The 19,326-nt window shown below is 41.0% G+C and overlaps 2 protein-coding genes across 4 annotated transcripts in view; one reads left to right on the top strand and one right to left on the bottom strand.

Moving 5' to 3' along the window:
- Positions 1-11,885: 11,885 nt before the first annotated feature.
- pax1a (paired box 1a) lies at positions 11,886-16,522 on the bottom strand. 3 transcript variants are annotated; one of them, XM_070842531.1, is made up of 5 exons: positions 16,322-16,522; positions 15,063-15,692; positions 13,836-13,969; positions 13,041-13,299; positions 11,886-12,533 (listed from the first exon to the last, which is right to left on the bottom strand). In XM_070842531.1, the coding sequence occupies exons 1-4, from the start codon at positions 16,323-16,325 to the stop codon at positions 13,042-13,044; spliced, it is 1,026 nt and encodes a 341-aa protein (XP_070698632.1). In that variant the 5' UTR covers positions 16,326-16,522; the 3' UTR covers positions 11,886-12,533; position 13,041. The 3 variants fall into 3 exon arrangements, with proteins under 3 accessions (XP_070698632.1, XP_070698630.1, XP_070698631.1); XM_070842529.1 differs by having other exon boundaries at positions 13,086-13,299; XM_070842530.1 differs by having other exon boundaries at positions 13,086-13,242.
- Positions 16,523-17,777: 1,255 nt separating this feature from the next.
- Positions 17,778-19,326, top strand: part of nkx2.2a (NK2 homeobox 2a) — a 35,194-nt gene continuing 33,645 nt past the window's right edge. Inside the window, 1 exon segment of the mRNA XM_070842823.1 lies at positions 17,778-17,829. Within this exon segment, the coding sequence (XP_070698924.1) occupies positions 17,827-17,829 (3 nt within the window). The 5' untranslated portion in view covers positions 17,778-17,826.

The following is a 19,326-nucleotide window of genomic DNA, read 5'->3' as shown; positions in this document are numbered from 1 at the left end:
ATGGCTATCGGCAGGTCTGAGGCGTAAGCAGGGTTTTCAGGGGCAGTCAACGAGGCGAGATCATTGGGTTGCATCTGAGATTGGCTCCGCTTGGCATGTTTCTATGTGTTCCTTCACAATTAAGACAACTTCAAACAGTCTCACAGGTATCCTTTCAGCTCCTTAGTTGTCACTGAGAGAAAAAAGGGACTAATGAGTTTGCACGCACAAAGAGTACAGAGACACCAAATTGCCCAGCGTCCCATAACAAATAAACATAAAATACCTCGCAGATGCAACAAAAGATCAAGGCAGCACTGCAAGGAATTAGCCATGCTCAGCTCCCTTTGGACGCAGCGTAGCGTGAAGCAGCTATTATCTCTGCAAATGTCATATCTAGACCCTATATTTTCCATGACTGAGTAGATTGCCTATCTTGCAGCTGGAAATCTGCAAGATTTGTCCATACAGCAGCTCATGCATGTGTGTGTTAGCTGGATCTCATCGTTTTCGGTTGCTTTCACGGTCGAAAGATTGCATGTTTAAGTTAGAGAGCAGGGTCATTTATTTTTCATGGATTCAGTTGTAAATGTCTGAATGTATCCTCACTCTGTCAATGTTATGTGTTCTTTGACCTCTGGAGATTGATTCAGAATGGCTTTTGTGTGTAAGGTCTCTGATCTTTCTGCAGCTTGTGTACTCTGACTGACCTAATGAAGCAGCAAACACTTCCTGGTTCATTATAGCAACCAGACAGAGGAGAGTGTGTTCTGAGCTGTGTGGTGGCTTGACTAAGCAGTAGAGGGCTCCCTTTTCCCTCTGAGCTTCCAAACTGACAATGGTTATGGATATCACACAAATAACACTTTCATTACTCGAGCTGTTTTTCATTCCACATTTTAACCTTTGGAGGGTCGGTTCATGACTTCACTATTATAAACTCTACAGGACCAATATCCATGCATACTGCACATTTCTTAACAAAAGCATATGAATTAATGAATAGCAGTTGTTATTTTTATTCTTTTGAACAACATATGTGCGCCAGCTCTGTATCTGAGGGCCATTGCTCGAACCAAGTTATCTGTTTTGATTGAGTAGGATGTTTGCCAGATAGGAGTTCCCCTGCCATTAATCTTAATGTGGGCCTGAGTGACAGACCGGATTATCAACTAAAACTTTCAGCCACTTGAGACTGCTACTGATGTTTGGCTTTCAAGAAGAAGAAAGAGTGAGAAACAATTCTTCTGGTGGAAAAGAGCAGACACTGGTGTAACTTAACCATTGTGGAAACCCTCAGCAGCCCCGTAGCATTATCTGGACAAACTAATATTTACTCCCAGACAGAGCAAACACACTCATTTACTCTGGCTTTATTTAGTGCTCTGGCATTGTTGATGGATTAACTCTAATGATGAAATCTAAACCGATCCTCTCGGTTTGATGTAAAAGCTTCACTTCTGAGAGAGCTATGCATCAATCACTTACAAGTGAAATTACTAGAAACAATTCCACACAAAGGAGCGGACGACAAAAACTAATTATTGGTTGAAGTTACTAACCAGTTGATGGCAAATAGAAATTCAAGTTAGTGAAGCAGTGGCAGCACGAGACAATATTTTTGCTCACAAATTGCTGATCAGCTGCTGCATTATTAAGGAGGCAGCCTCCCACAAAGATGGAAACAAAATCAACAACAGTCTGTTTCTTTTTTCAGCTGTGTTCAGAGGGATTGGAGATTTGCAGCAGTCTGAACATGAAAAAGCCAAGTAATGAGTTGGTTTGCAGTCTGACCACAGTGTGGTGAATCTCTGTTTGAGTCAGGTCTGCTTCGAATAAAAACTGATTTGCCTCCCCCCCTAAATTTAGTCTCCAAAATTATACACTCTTCAGAGCATTGTCGGAATGCACGAGACTTGAAGGTCCTCCTTTCTCACCAGAGTGTAATGAGAAACTGCTTGTAGAGGACGCTGGTCATAAAGGCAAACACCTGCAATGATGAGACTGAGGGAATCAATCTTCCTTTATCCCCCCCATCAACACCAAATGGAGGAATTAGATTCTCCTGACCTGCCCGACCCGTTGGCTTCGTGCGATGAAAGTAGAGACAACTGCTTCACTACTTGAGCCAAAAAGACAGATGGATGTGGAGAGAGCCGAAGATCTGAACATGTGCCATGAACACTGAAGAAAAACACAATAGCACATGCAAAAATCCTTATTTGGATCATTTGCTAGTGGTAAAGTTTTAGGATTTAGTCATCAGTTCATGTAGCTTGACGAGTTAGCCTGGTACCATGAACGACAGTGAGTAATATGTCATGTTACATAGAATTTATGCAGAATGTCAGTATTTTCAATGTTAATATGTATGTGCAAAAACTTCATATCTCCCCCACTCCACTCACAAAACATAAAATGTACTCTTACTTTACTACTACATTTAATTTACTAAATTATTGTAGTGATGCACATTGGTCTTAATCGTGCAGTAGAGCATGGAGGGTCAACACGCTCAAGATAATGCTAATTTCAGTGGTGGATGAACTAATCAGATCCTTCACTTAAGTTAACGTAGCAGCACAACAATAAAACCATGCTCCATTACAAGTAAACTCAAGTGCATAGCTAAATGTAGTTAAAGTAATAGGATTGTTGATGCTGTTGCATCAATTTGTAATTTGTAGCATCTTCTGTTTCAGCTCGTGAAGGTGGGTGGAAATATTTAATGGGGTATGAAAGAGGAAAAAAAAACATGTTTGACTACTTTTTCAGACTTTTTTTCTCATACCATTTTTAATTTTTCTAATTTTTGAAATATTGGATAACTCTCAATGTATTATATTTTAATTAAGATTATGGTATGTTTTTTTTTTTTTTTTTTCAAATCTGAAATCGAACCATAAACTGTAAAGTAAGTGGTCAAATAAATGCAGTGGAATGAAAAGTACTATTAAGCAACATTTCCCTCCAAAATGCTGTGGAATTGAAGACAGACTCAAGTAAAGTACATGTGCCTCCAAATTGTACTTGAGTACCTTACTTAAGTAAATACACACTCTCTCTGCCCCTGGCTGAATTCCTCAATTCATATATATTAAGGGCTGTAAATGTATATCGCTGGTTTATAAACAAGGAATTTCTCTACATAATTTAGATAAATTTAACAAGCTGCTTTTTGTTGTAAGCTCTTTGAAAGTGGGGCAGCATAGAGGTGCTTCACCTCGCTTTTCTCAACGTGTTTTCATTGGGTCAACAAGTCGGTCTGGCAGGAACAAACTTTTCTTTGGGGGAAATGTAAGCCTTCCTCTAAGAATTTCCCTGTTTGCATTTGCAGGTGGACCCAAGATGGCATGATGGTGTATCCATACAGTGTCGTGTTTTTAATGGACAAAGGCTCAGCATTCTTTGGCCCCAGACTTAAACCTTGACGAATTCATCTGTATGTTTATTTGTTTTTTCTTCCATGTGACGGACAGACAGCCAGCCTTGGATTTCACTTACATAGTAGCCGAAACCTTGTTAACTCAGTAATGGATAGCCCTGGTGTACATGGAGACGTCCTCTTCATTCCTGTGCCACTAAGAGCAGGAAGAGAAGACAAGCACTTCCTCTATCCCTCTGACACTCTCCTTTTGTCTGTCTCAGCTATAGCGAGGCACTAAGAGCTGCCTTCTGAGCAGTGGAGACGCTTAATGGCTTTTCTTTGCCATTTCCCATGAAGAAATGCAAAGGAAATGCTTTTCATTTATTGTGTGATGCTGCTGTGTGACAAACAGGACCATACTGTTAAGTTACACAACATGCAGCCTGATGTGTGTGTATATATATATATATATATATATATATATATATATATATGTGCTTGTATACCTGAAAATGTAAAATAACACGTAGGTATGACGTACTAGAAAACCTTTCTATTCTTTTTTGTGTAAATTCATGCATAGTTTATAGTTTACATCATATCATTTGTTAATTTATGAGGCTGCAATCAATGTTGACCTGGACGCTACAAAGTTTGCTAGCATGGAAACAATTGTTGGGATAAAACTCGAGTCCACACGGCTTCAACGTAAAGAAGCATTCCAGCTTCATTCTGTACAGTCTGCCAAAACATACACGCTTCCTTTACCGAGCTACTGAAGTACTCCTCAACCAGAGAACAAAAAATGATTGTTTCTCATTAGGGCTTCACACTGTGACAGACAGACTATTGGAGCTGAAAGACAGAGGGCTCACTAGACAATTGAATGCAGTTTAAGCATTTCTGCAGAGGCCCACCTTGCTATTGTGGCTTGGAAGTGTGACTGGTGGTTGACTCAGTCTGCAGTGGAGGGTGATGACTGAGAGGAGCTCCAGTACAGAAGCCACCCGCATTGCTTTGTATCTTGTCTGCAGAAGCGTGTGATACATTCTATAAACATATTTTTATTTTATTTCATTATATTTTATTTGATTTTGTTTTGCGCTCATAGCTTTTCTCACATGGATTGCTTTCGGGGTGTCCCTCCGCGAATTTAAGCAGTGATTTCATCATTGAAACAAATGAAACAAAATCTAAACAAGACTGACAATATGTGTAGAAATAATCATATGACATTATATTATAGTATTAGCAGCATCAACTAATATTTTCAACAATTTAATTGTGTTTACAAGTAGCATTTAACATGTGATAATTGTGACCTTTGACGTATTATGCAGTATATATATTTGCAAATATAATATACAGATTACACAAACATATTTATACACTTCACCTCTGCATCAGTGGAAAGTAACTACATACATTTATTCCAGTACCGGAGAAATATTTTTGACTGCGATATACTTCTACTCCATAAGTACAGTAAGTTTTACTCCTCTACATCTATCTTACAGTTTTAGTGACAGCTTACTCTGCAGATTAAGATCTGAAATACAAAACTATAATCATCTTATGAAAGATGATACAGTGTTAAAGATGAAACTGACAATTAAGTATTTAAAATTTTCTCCACTTTGACAAACCACGACATACAAATGCTGCTCACACATTAACACATCAGTAAATATGATTATATAAATTATGCAACGATGTAACACACTGAAGGTGGCCCCTCGCGTGATGAATACGTTTACTGTGAATGTTTTAAGTACATTTCGTTGATAATACAACTGTACATCTCTAATGTTTGGATTTGCTGATAATGGAGAATATTTTTTACATTGTGGTATATTTCTACTTTTGTACAGAATAGTTGATCCAATATGTTCTAGCATACAGCTTTTTGGTTTAAAGTTTTGACATGCTGAGCAAACTTATTTGGAATTTAGAAGCGTGTATGAGGCCACTATTCAAACACAAAGCCCACATCAGCTGGCTAGTTTGCATCTTAATGCCTTCCTCATTTAAAGATATAAACATCAGTTTAAACAGCACAACCCTGAACTACTGCACTGAAGTGACAATTCAAATGATAACTAAAACATCCCCCTGTGTTGGTTATACTAATTTCAACAGTTCAGACAGTTTTCTTCATTTCCTCTTCCTCTTGAATTGCAGCCATGCCGTGTTGTCTTTCGGTTATTTCCATATTGGTGTGTGATGTCATTTGGTCTGGCTTGTGGAGCTGCACTCCCTTCCCAGCGGAGTGACTATATCAGACCCTTCTTTCCGTTAAAATCCATGTTTTCGCCATGCCAAATTAACAGCCGCCCTCTGGGTCAATGCTGCGTGCGAGTGCTGAGATGGGAGAGGCGTGTCTGACTGAAAGGCACCAATAAGAGCAACACGCATGCTCCTCCACAACTGGCCCCACTCTGCTGGTTTGTAGCAGCAGTCGACTGCATGAGTTTACTGGGCCTCGGTCCTCAAGAACAGACCAAACAGAAATACTGGCTGTTCAAACCTGATGATACTGTCAATACGGAAAGGTCAAACAGTTATGTATATGCTTTATTTCATCCCGGATGTTGCTAAAGTCAATAGGTCACGTAAGTTTGTGTTGATTTAGACATAAGCCTGTCTTGGTTATCGGCCAACAAGTTGCTTAAAATCAGACAACTGATAGGGGCTGGCAGGTCTGACTGGCGCTGTTGTCACAAACGCTTGGGGAGTGGCAGCATGAGGACATGGTCAAAAGGTTGATTAATGGCTGTCTGTGGTGTTTATCTTTCACCCTTTGTTGCATTATCTCTTCAACTCACTACATGGCGACAGCATTCACTGCTGGTCCGGCTGCGGTTTTCAGGGCAACAGGTTCTGCGTGCTTTAGACCTGTCCAACAGACCACGGTGTTCTACTTCCTGTTATCTCATCTAAATACTGAGGTGATGCCCTTGCTCGCCCTGTTTGCTGCTGAGTTGATGATGATGTTGCCTCAATCAAATTAGTAATTTTCATAACCAGATGAGTTGGACATGTATTATTTAAAAATTCTGTAATGTAAAGGAATGAGGATGAACGTTTCATAAAGGAAAATTGGTTGTCTCATACTAGTGAAAGGGATGTGTAATTAAACAGAACAAATTGGTTATTTATTTGCATTTTAAAACACACTTTCATTTGAAAAGCTGTAGTAAAAAGGTTTAAAAGATGCTGAGTTTACAATCTGATCACATTTGAACGTGTGACAGGTTTTCATGGTGGTATTTTTTTTTCTTTGTATGACAATCAGTGTGTTTCTTACTGTTGCTTCTCCCTTGGACTGCAGGAAATCTAGTTCTCCGATGTCCTTATTTAGCCCTAACCTGATGAATTAACAGCAGCAATCTGCTTTTTTTAAAAAACCTTTTTGAAGATACAGTTGCCAGTTTATAAAAACAGTGTTTGTGTTTCCACAAAAGTTGAATTATTCAAACAAGAGGTTATGACTCCCTGAGCTCCACTGTGAACCGCTGGACTCTAAACCGAGCCCTGATCCATGTACAGGTGTCAAATTATTGTAATGGCATTGTAAAGGAAGGAAGGAACTATCTTTGGTCATTGACAATCGAGTAAAAATAAAAAAGAGGAATCTCTGAAATTTGCTTTCACTTTCAATAAAAAGACCAAAACCAGCAATTGATTAATTGGTGCCTTACACACACTTCACTGTAGCACCAATTATTAGTATTAGTTCATGACTGAAAATAGTTCCTAGCAAATGCTTACTTACTTAATGGTTACAGTATCCAGTTGTTGAAGAACATTATTTCTCTTGATTATTTGGCCTTTTTTAAAAAAAAAAAAAAAAAGAGAATATATATTTGTGACCCATTTTAAAGATTTACACCTTTATATATAAATTCACTTATATTGTTTAAACTAAGTAGTAGTACAGTCCAGTGCTTCAGGTACAACATCCAATTAGAAGGCACGTTTTATTCATCTTCTCTGTAAACACAGAAACGTCTCCTCACTCATTTCAGAGGTCCAACTGAGTTTCGAGCAGGATTTTCTTCCCCAAATCAACAGACAGTACGGTGGTCTACCGCTCACATTTTTGGGAGAATAGTCATCATCTTATTATCACCTAATAAGAATTTGAGCCAAAAATTAACTTGAATACAACCCTTAAATCCACACCACATAGCTATTTTTTTTTTTTTTTTCGCTGGTCGCATTTGGCATGTGTGTGGCAACATTTAGCACAGTATATGTTTCAGCACACTTTAAATAAGTCACAGATGGGCAGTAGGGCAGAAGATTAATTCTATAGTCTCCACAAATTAGAGAGGATCTTCCAGCACTGAAGATTGTGTGTCTGTCTGTGCCCAGATCTCACTAAAATAGACTTCCACTACAAAACTGCTGACAAATTTCCATAATGAACGTCTGTATTCTGGCTTTCCAGAAAAGAGCCGCACACTCCTCTAGATGGTGATATTTACATACTCATTACTGACAATACGCTTAAATTGCTGCTTTTTGGCTTTGTGAAAATATGCCTGCTTTCATGGCAGTCTTTTCAAAGGGTCCATTTTAATTGTGTTTGCAAACATAATTTTATGCTCTTTTAGTCATCTGTATATAATAATCAAAGCTGGGCTCTGCAATTCAATGTGATCCTGTGGTTATTCTCTTTATTGCCATATCCTTGTATCCTCTGAGGACCAAAAAACAGCGGCAGAATCTCCTGAGAGCAAATGTGAAATGATACGTTTTCATTTAGAAAGCCAAATGTCATCATCATGTCTCTGTCCCTTTTGCTTTTAGAGCATCTGGTTGATGTGGTGAGCTGGCAGAGCAAGTAAGAACATGGGAGGGAGACATTTATCATCCTCTAGACTACAGAGCTGTAACTCTGCCTGCTTGGAAATCCTGTGGACAGTCAGCGGAAAAAAAAAATTCAATGGTGATTCCATTACAAGGATGACATCAGCACGGATCCACTGCTTTGGTGTTTCAGTTTAGGTTGGTAAAAACATGAATGCATCACTTACAAATTTGTCAGATTACAACACTGACTTTCTTATGCTGTTGGTGTCATTACATTTTTTCTTCTGTTCATACAGTGTAAACACGAGGCTGGCAGCTATGACCAGAATTTGAATTCATGGCTTTGTTTCTCACATGCTTGTCAAAAAATTAGATCTTGCTTGTCAGAGACTGTGACAGGAACATGTTGCAGCGTTGCACATGTTCGCAGGCATCATGGTTTCAATGGCAAGGCGATTCATTTTAAAATTTCAGACTGCTGACACTGGCCTTCTTTTCACTGCTTGACACTTTGCCAGCTTGCCACTCTCTTTTAAAAGGTTTCTCATGTATCTTTCTTTGCTTTTTCTCAGACCTGTCTGGCCTGCCATGCCGCCTGTTCTGAGATGCTCTCTTGTTGACTTCGAGACATGCAAAGGCAGAGAAAGTGAGCGGGTGAGCGAATGACTCCTGTCCAGCCTGGGGTAGTTTCCCCCCTCAACACAAATAGTACAGATAATGTAAAATGTATTAAATCATACCCAGCAAAGTGTCCAATACATAAACTGAACTTGGTCTTTAAAGAACACTCAATCCTTCCTGTACACATGGCAGACATTGATGAATTGTTACAGTTGAAAATAGGAGCGCCTGTTCTTGCTTTTTAAGGAACCTCTGTCACCATTTCACTGCTGCTTGGATTATTAATAGTGCTTAATATCATATCCATTAGGATCAAGGAGGCCAAGTCTCCTATCCATCTCTCCAAGTGTCTGTTTAAGCTTGTGGCATTTGAGAATCCTTTCAAGTTTAAGTTGCAGAGGTAACACACTCAAGAACCTGGAGATCAGAGCACGGCTCGCTGTCTGGGCATCTGCACTCTTTGTGTCGCTGATTTCATTGAAAGTTTCACAGTGTCACAGTGCAAAATGTCCCATGAGCAGTTTTTTAAGCCATATTTAATAGATAAGAATAAACTGAAAGGGGGGAAATGTATTTAGCAAAACTATGTTTACAGACCTAATAACGTTGCATACATGCACCCATAATAATGTAAACCAGAATATAGAACAATGAAATGTTGGCAAATCATTTTAGAGTGAAATAGGGTGAAATGGTTGACTGAGCAGTTGAAGATATAAATAGTGCAGGAGTTTTACCTGAAATTACAGCATAATTAGAAAAAAAGCCATAAAGCGATGGATCAATGGGAAGCATCCAAACAAGGTTCAAAACACACCAAAACCTGCTGATGGTAATGATGATGATGATGATGAAAAACCTGCCCTCACTAGCACATCGCCGTGCTGCACCTATCTCAGGAAATACTCCCTAAGAATTGAAGAAATGCTGTGGTTTTGTGCACTGCATCAATAGGAGACGACCATCTAAAAGCAGCCCACCTGCTGCCCTACAAGCACAGAGGGTCTGCTGCAGACGCAGTGGGGGGTATCACTTGCTGCCCTGATTGATGACCATAGGTCCCGCAGGAAGTAACCCCGCCACCATGAAGGAGTGTTTTCTGAACCCCAAGTGGTATCCGGGAAAACACGACGACTCCAGCCAGGGAGCGTGTGTACTCATAGGCCATCTTAATGTTTGGATACACTGAGTCACTTGGGATTTTGCTGCAAAAAGGGAAACGAAACGAATCAACGGCTGCAACACAGAGCTCAGAGAGCACCCGGAGAGCTTTGTGATTTAGACCGTGTTTGTAGGATTAGAGCACCTAGTGAATACGTTACTTCCTTTCTTCTGGGATCCTCTGTCAGGACTCCAGATATACTGCTCACCTATATGTCAGGTTCGTTATTGCTGGTATATTTTAATTTCTGGACTGCAAAAATTAGACCCTAACCCAACTACTTTATAAAGACCAACAAAAACACATTGTTACCTAATAAATAAATCATTTCATGAAATAAAACTTTGACAGCAACATTTCTTTGGTTGAGGGTGGAAGTGGCTGTAAATCCAATTTTTTTTTTTTGATGAAGTGGGTTTACAATTAATTACTGTCCATAAAGCACATAATTAAAAGGCACTATTTGCTTTTATGATAAATGCACAGATTATAACAACTGCATAATAACAGTCTCAGGGCTGCTTTCATTGACTTTTTAGAGGCTTCAGTTTTTGTAGGGACACTATAATACTTATTATTTTAACATCATTCAGTACTAAAAACCTTGAAGCTGATTTGGCCGATCAGCTTAAACAGATCCAATCAATAATCTCACTGAATGATCCATGCCTCAGCATTTCTTGCTCTCCATGACAGTCAATGGGCCGATGTGTTCGGAACTAGAAACAGTGTTGTTTAGGACTAATAACTTCTGAAGACCTGCTGAACACCAAAAAAGGGAAGAAAACTCTCTGTGTAATGGCTGAATCTGTCTTGAAAGGCATAAAAATACCACCATGAAATATTTTTAGCTTCCTGATTGCACCCACACCGAAGGTGCTGTTAAAACCACAGAAATGCTCAGTCTTACTGGACCAAACTGTACTTGGGCGCAGACCAAACCAACTGTGCTGCACACATTCCCTCTGACCTCATCACCCTGCATCAAGGCACAGACACATCAGTTTCTGGAATATTAAAAGATTACTAATATTCATGTCTTTTAGACATTTCCCCCCTGACCTAATGACGGTAGAAATACATTTTAAAGTTGACATTTTTGAGGACCTAGACGTGTGTATTTTTATATTTTGGGCTGCTGATATTAATGAGAAGAAAAACAACTTCTGTATCGATGTCGGCAGCAAACAAAACGCACAGTTGAGTCTAATGAGTGAAGGAGGATTTTGGTGAGAGCGAGCAGGCCACAGGAATAAACAGATCAGAGAGACAGAGCAGAGCCTTGAGGCCTGTATGGGAACATTCTAGCAATTTGTACACGAGAAAACACGTCCGTCAGGCTGCGTGATTTTGGACTGAACACACACCTCCATTAACCTGCATGATCAGATCTCTGATTTCCATGATGGCAGGTATCAGTTACAACTGAGATTACATCAGCGGAGGCGCCCGGCCTGTGGAGAGCACGGGGGGTTACATCTGAGTAAAGAAGTGACTTTCCCACTAATAACTCACTATATTTCACTTCTAGTAGGATTAACTGGTTCGCACACGATTATTCACTAATTGTCGTCTAATGTGTTTGCACAGCCTCCGGAAAAGCAAACTGACGCACTTCAATTCACACGTCCAGTTGGAAGACGGACGTCTGCCATGAAATAAATAGGCGGTCTGAACCTTTAAGACCAAACGTCACTTGTTTGGAGCTACAGAAACTGGAGGCCAAATGAGCAAAGATAAGAGAGGGTGGTTTTGGGATGTGGTCCTCACTAGTGGCAACAAAACTGCAAACAACTCGAGTTAACAGAAAACTCCAATTTCCCGCATTCCTCGGTCTTTAAACTAATCATCAACATGAATTAGTCCTCAACCAGCGGGGTGAACCAAACAACACCTCCCAGGGATCTGCACTGAAATAATATCAGCTACAACAACACGTGGCATTCAAGAAAGCCTTTATTTTTGAATATTTACAATGAAATTATAAAAATATATAATTAAAGCTTTGGCAAATATTTTACATTTAGACAATTTTATCTCTTTGTTCACATCGTCGTTGGTCACTGTAGAGTCGAGATCATGGCCACAAATTAAGATCATAGAATAAATGGCGGATTACAGAATAGCCCTTTAGTTTTATAATTAAACATCAAGGACAGACTGGACTTTTTTTTCTTTTTTTTTTAATCCCGCCGTCTCCATGAGAGAATATACAGTTTAGCAACATGAAGTATTTCAATGGAGAGAAAAAAAAACTATCAACCAATGAGAGGAAACACCGATACATCCATGCAGGCTTACATTCATGTGGCCACGAAGGCCAATAAAGCTATACTGTATTCATAATGCATGTGAATAGGCCTGTGTTTGACTGTAAGCTACAAACAAGCCGTTAGTGTTCACACTTACTGTTGGAGTTGTTGAAATGAGTTCAGTTTAATGGATCTGGTTATTAAGGTGGTATAAGTCCCGGTTATGATGATGAGGTAGGGAGACTGAGTCCATGCACACTGTTCAAGTCTTCGTGTTGCTGCTGCTGCTGCTGCTGCTGCTGCTTGCTCAGGGGACTGGGTGGTTTTCTGTCTCCTGCACGACACAAAGAGGAAACACAGCTCGAGTCAAATGATTGTTTACACCGATAAATGCATTTAAAGTGGGTTATTTCACCTGCGAGTCAAGGCGGATCTGACCGTGCGGTATCTTCAGAAATACATCATTATAAAGAAGCCATCCTTTTCTAAATGATAATAATAATAATAATAATAATAATAATAGGCGTTTTTCTACTATTTGATATGCGTAAAAATGTCCTCGGATCACATTGCAGGCCTGGCGTTGGCCAAGCCTGGAAGGTCAATAAGTAATAATTGACTTATAATTGGGCTGCATTTGGGATTTGGTAAGTGTTTACACTCGTCACGGTCATTGCTTATTGAAAAAGCGCGTGTGCGTGAGAAAGAGACGGAGGAGGGACAGAGAAAGCACGACTTTACATAATAATAATAATAACAATAATAATAATAATAATAATGCAGAAAAAATACATTCTAATAAGAAGCAGCAGTATCTCAGAGAGATTACAACATTTCTCACATCAAGCTGTGGGACCCGGCCTCATCTTATCTCCATGCTCTGTACCTTCTCGGGCCTGGTGCTTGAAGGTCATCGGTGAGTGGATCTCCCCTGCGTGCATGCTCATCCCGCCGCCCGGGTGGGACAGGGCCGGGCTCTGCGGCTGCCAGTGGTGGTGGCCCGGGGCCACGTAGCCGCCCGCTGGCCCGCTGTACACCCCGTACTGGTTGGTGGGAGAATAAGCACACGCTGAGACGTAACTAGACAGTGTCGAGGAGGGCTGCAGGCAGACAGATAACACATGGACAAAGTAAGCACAAAAAACCTCACAGGCTACATAATTGCATGTGACAGTGGCACGTGGCCTGCAGCAGTGGTTCTCAAAGGCTGTCTGGGTGGTTTAGAAGACGGAGGAAGCAATCCGTAGAATACATGAGTTCACTGTGGTTAAATGTAGCATACATAAGACTAATCAGAGTGGGGATAAACATCGAGGTCTCCTCTGTCTGTCACATCACTCCTAAAAAAGAAGTAAACATTTCCTGCCCAGTAGTAAAAGTTCTGGGAGCCTCAGGGGCAAAATGTTATCAAGCAGAGGTCTGTGGCCTTCTGTGACTCTGTTTGAGGCTCCCTGGTGTGGAAACGTTCTCCCAGCTCTGCCACAGGCCTTTGTAGAGACAGTAATAATTTACTAAAGGCCTCTGCCCATTTTGGCACTAAACATTTGGACCGTGTCCCAAAGAGAAAATGTGAAAATACAGTGTGAATACGGAGTGTTCGCACATTGCAGCTGTACAGATGTTCAGATATTTTTACCTGAGCGTATTTTATGTCGGCGTCAATGGCAGATTTGTCGATCCCGTTGACTGTGTGAGCCGCGGGGAAAGCTGCTCTGTTGACGCTACTCCACTCCTCCATTTTTGGTGGATATCCGTCCGCCCCAGCAATGGCTGATTTAGAAACAGTAACTTCATGTCAAAGATGTGTAAAAAGCAAAATGGCTAAAAAGCAATAAAAAAAAAAAAGAGGAAAAAAACCAGAAGAAAGAAAACCAAACAAAAACCCAGTGCCATTTAGCTTTATAATTAATTCTGTGGATTATAGACAGAGTTAAAATGCTTTACGCACGAGCCTGTTTAATTGTACAATTCTATTTTCAAAAAGCAGGCCAATCCAAAATAGTTTCGAAGTTAAGGTTAATCAAATAAATGCAACATTTAATATCCAAATTATTGTAATTAATTAAATAGCACTTAAATGTTTATAATTAGGGTGCATTCTAAAAATAGGCCCTGGTTTTATTTCTGTCTTAAAGACAAATACAAGTCAAAACAAAACACAAAACAGATAAAGTTGAAAGCATGCACGAGCAGCTTATTACAAAAAATATTTTCCTAATTAATAACTAAAATTAAAAATAGTTTATTTCTTATACCCAATAAAGCCCTACGTTTATCATATGTCACCTTTACGCATATGTGTGCGTAAAAGACGCAACAATCTTATGGCGCCGAGCTGTGCCATTCAGAGAAAAATTAAAATATATGTAAGGGTATATAACTCTACATATATACATATATATGTATAGTTTAATTAAATTATGTTGGCCCTTCTGGCAAATAAATGCACTAGGCCAGGCGACTTAACAGTGGATGAAAACACTGACGAAAGGCCCAGAAAAGCAAAGAAAAATGCCTTTAATGACTACTTGAAGGATTAGGGGGGATATAGCAGGTGAGCGAAGTGTTTGCAAATGCATCATCCCATGAAAAGGCCTATTGAGAGTGGACTTACTGCTTTCTGGCTGAATGGTGAAACGGAGGCCTGTACAACTTCTAATGGACACATTGTGCTGTCCGTTGCCAGAACAGGTTGTAAGGAATGATACGGCAATTCATCATGCAGAATAACACAATAATAACCAGCTGCACGGGTTTATTAGCTCTATACTTGAGAGACCTAAAGGCTTAAATGTGTGGCACGCAGACGCACGGGCCTAAGATTTCTCACAGGGCAGAGAGTGGTTGTGTTTGTTTTCCTCACCTGCAGGATCCATGAAGGCTCGTATACCGAGGATGTTGCTGACGGTGTGTGCAGAAGGCCAGGCCCTGGATATGCTCATATGTCCAGCCGACACAGGTACTCCAGGAGGACTGCCCATTTTAGTGCCAGTGGGCGACATGGTGTTGGGGTAGGAATAGGGGTATATGTGGTTGTAGGAGAGCCCGGCCTGCGCGGAGGCTTGCTTGCTGCTCTCGTACTGGTTGGGCTGGGAGAGATTTCCAATCTTGTTGCGTAAAATCCTGCTGATCGAGCTAACCGACGGGACGTTGTACTTGTCACAAACTCCATCTGCTAAAAGCCTGTCCCGGATCTCCCAGGCGAAGATCCCGGGGTCGCCTTGTTTGTATTCCCTGATATTTTTCACCACGTTAGGCGTCGTGACCCGTGGTTTGCTTCCACCGATGGCACCCGGTAAGATGGAGCCCGTCTCGTTGTACCTCGCCAAAATCTTGCTCACGCAGCCGTGTGAGACTCGGAGTTGTCTGCTTATATCGCAGGGTCTGATCCCGAGCTGAGCCAGCTCCACTATTCTTAACCGTATGGCGTTGGGCAGAGGTCGCCCATTGACGAACACGCCGCCTAACTGGTTCACCTCTCCATAGGTTTGCTCTGCAGGAGAACAGAGGCACACAAGTCACGCATTTACACTGGGAGTACACAGGCTTTTCTGACACACATGGTTAATGAAATGTAATGTCCTCGTAATGCACTTATTCTGCCACATAATACAATCTCATTTCAACTGTTACATGAATGTATTAATAGGACTGCCTGCCTCAGTTTGACACAGACATTTACACCAGAAGCTGAGCCTGCAAAGTTGTACAACGTGTGTCTGCCTACACAGACAGCAAACCTCTGGCTGGTAACCGCTATTTTGCAACTTTATAAAAGTGTGTAAACTGCGTACACAAAAAAAAAAAAAAAAAAAAAAAACAGCATTAAAAATGGCGAGCTTCAGGAATTGACACCCAAGAGCCCCTCAGAGACACACGGTTAACAGGATAATTGCTGGTGTGGTTTAATGTCAGATTTAAAGCTCTAACCAGGCAACAGTGACTGCTGTATACAGCTGGAAAAATTCACCATGAAATAAACTTGACAAGCAGCACATTATCTGAACTTGGGGAAAAAAAAAAGCAAATGCTCCATTCTGTCTTTACGCAGGCGTGGTGAGCGCGGATACGCTTCTATAAGCTCCCTGCCAGTGAAGCATGCAGATGGTAGCGCGGGCTTACCCATTTGCCTATATGTTTCGAGATGCTGGGAAATACAGGCGCCCCTTCGAATGGCTGAATGCGTCCGAGCGAAGGCAGAGAAGGAAGGGGAACAGGGTGGAATGAGCCCCAGAAGAGGAACAAGAGACCTCTTAAAATCTCCTCCGAGTGCAGCGCGCCCCCTTCTTTTTTGGAAGCAAGTGACTGCAAGGTACAATGGCACCAAAGTGATCTTCATCCGATAAAAGCAAATTGGAGTTATCCCGGGGAGTCCGGAGTTTGCTGGAATTAATTTGACGCGTCCTCCACGTCAATCTCCGCTGTTATACGCCGAGCCCGTGCTTTGGTTTCATTGGTTGTCCTGCGCTGGAAACGCTGTCAGCCAATGCAAACCCCATCCGGTTGGAGCCGTGCAGCCTCCTTGAATATTTTGCATAGGGGAAGTAGCAGAAAGGAAAACTTCTCATCCAACATGCAGCCTTCTGGTAAGAACTAATACATAGTAGGGGATAAATTCAGTGGGACGACAGCGTAGACCCTCCTGCTGGACTGCTTTCCAATATTTTCAGCTCTAAAAAAACACTTTGACCTCGTTTTACAGTAGACGTGAATATCAGGGACAAATACTTTTAGTTCGGATCACTGAGAGTAGCATCAATTTGACAACGAATTATAAACCGAGAGGATGATTGAGATTAAATTGCTTCAATTGATCATTGTAAAAAAAATATTCCTGCTGGTTGTGATGTTTTTAATTACTTTGCTTCACAGAATTCTCAAGAATCCTGGGGGAGCTTGTGGTTTCTGATGGACTGGTAAACACACGAGCAGTTTAGTAAATTGCATGATAAAATGACAATTTATTCCTATAAAATAACATCAGTTGCTCTGAAAGTGTCCACCTGTGGATGAGGCTGGTGTGTTGGCTAGATTACAGTCCAATCCTATTAAATCAATATTTGTGAATACTTTAATAAAAGAGTCATTTTTAGCTATTGAACGTGTTTTCCTGGAATAGTTCATGTTCATGTATTGATCCTTTAACCAAACAGCGTTAGACAAACTTCAGACTCGAGTCATTTGACCATGAGAGCAAAAGGGAAACGTGCACACCAGCAGCCTGAGTCTTTTTATAAGCCAGTGTCAGAGCATCAAACATGGGAAGGGGCTCATGTAATCGATACCTCTGTAGATCGCAGCGCTCCCAGACTATGGGATATCCACTGGATGCCACAGACATACATTATCACAGCATGTTTTCGGAGTTTCCTGTGCAAGTTTAGAAGGTATCGTTTATAAGCTCGCAAAACGTTACTTGTAAAACTTAACAGTCGACCCAATGGTAACAAGGTGCAGTGTCCTTATCCCCCCCAGCCCCACCAGCACCCCCCCTACCCCTCTCCTCTCCTCTCCTCTCCTCCTGGCCACTTCACCATCCAGATCTGGGAGCAGGACACATGGAAAGCATCAGGTTGGGTCAGAGGAGCAGAATCTGGGTGCTGGAGAAGAAAGTTAAGATACTAGTGATGGTGATGTTTTTTTTTTTTTAATCATGGATGTTATCATTTCTGTGGATATCCGGAGAATTTGCGTGCTGCATTTCAGTGGTGTAGGGGTGTGATTGTCTGTCTGTCTGTCTGTCTGTCTGACTGTCTGTCTGTCTGTCTGTCTGTCTGTTAGCCTGACAGTCTGCCTGTCTGTCTGACTGTCTGACTGTCTGACTGCCTGCCTGTCTGTCTGTCTGTCTGTCTGTCTGTCTGTCTGTCTGTTAGCCTGACAGTCTGTCTGTCTGCCTGCCTGCCTGCCTGCCTGCCTGCCTGCCTGCCTGTCTGTCTGTCTGTCCCTGTCTTCTGGCTGGCAGGACCCCCCTCATCTGGACAGCTTTGGAATTGCATGATTCTCTCAGTGTGACTCCTCTGACTATTTTCAGGGTAAGTAAAACTTTTGAATGTTTCAACAGAAAACAAATGACATTAGGTTTAATCTGTAATAATAATAATAATTATAATAATTATTATGACTATTATAATAATTATTCTAATTATAATAATAAAAGAAAGTGCGCTGCTTTATGTTTTATACTCATATCTTGTGCACAGCTGTCAGCTTTATTATCTCACAGATTCTGTGAGTGTTTGCACAACATTTCCTGTATTTTATTTCTTCCTCCTTTACTTTACATTTAGCCTGTTAGTGGGAGCACTGTACCACCTGACCAAAGGCTTTGCAGTTAACGAATGATAAGTCTGCTTAGACTTAAAATCGTCCTGGGAATATGTCGATGCATTAATGCTTTACAAGCAAAGTGAGTGCAGTCTACGTATCGTAGCCGACCACAGAGGTTGAATTTGCAGATCTTCGTTGTTGTTATTTTCATTAATTTTTTTACTTAATTATTATTTTTTTCTGATCCGTTCACCTTCACACGGTAGATTAAAAAGCAGCAGTCTCAGTCACTGGCTTGGGACCGAAATATTCTACTCGTTTTTACTTCTGGAGTTCAGATGTTTTAAAAGATTTGAAAGCCAAAATAAGCGCGGCAGCAGACTGGATGTTCTCCTGTGTAGGTTAGATCCACAGCGGAGAGCCACGATGAGGCCTGCGGGCTGGATCTATCAGGGAAAATCCTTTTCTATAAAACATGTTTTGACTTATCCGTTTGGACGCCGGGGAGTAAATAAACGACTTCAAGAATAAAGGGAATCTAAAATAAATATGACTAAATCATCGGCAGTTGTGTTTTTCCACGTGCATCAGGTGGCGGCTTTGCAACCGTCTGTTTGTCACGTGTGACTAAACAAAAACAGTGTTGAACGGCTCCCCTCGTTTCTCCACCATTCTCACTGTATTCATACAATATTTGCCCACATAAATACTGCAGCCTGAACACAAACACCAACCGCACAGGGCTTAATATTTCATTCATGACGCGGATTTAGCCACCTATCTCCACCACTGACCGGCGCCTTCATTACTCTGCAATACCCCTCTTTTTTTTTTTTTTAATCTTGCACGGTTTCACTGTG

This window comes from Pempheris klunzingeri, chromosome 13 (assembly GCF_042242105.1).
Source record: "Pempheris klunzingeri isolate RE-2024b chromosome 13, fPemKlu1.hap1, whole genome shotgun sequence".
Classification (NCBI taxonomy): domain Eukaryota; kingdom Metazoa; phylum Chordata; class Actinopteri; order Acropomatiformes; family Pempheridae; genus Pempheris; species Pempheris klunzingeri.
The sequence above is the reverse complement of the archived record's forward strand: the minus strand, read 5'-3'. Positions and strand labels throughout refer to the sequence as shown.

Bases quoted from the DNA above. Each gene is read 5' to 3' on its own strand.
- pax1a (XM_070842529.1), bottom strand. The intron at 13,970-15,062 runs GTGAGGAAAACA...TTTCTAAATCAG, and splicing joins AGCCTTCATGGATCCTGCAG to CCATTGCTGGGGCGGACGGA. The intron at 13,300-13,835 runs GTAAAAATATCT...GTCTGCCTGCAG, and splicing joins CCGACATAAAATACGCTCAG to CCCTCCTCGACACTGTCTAG.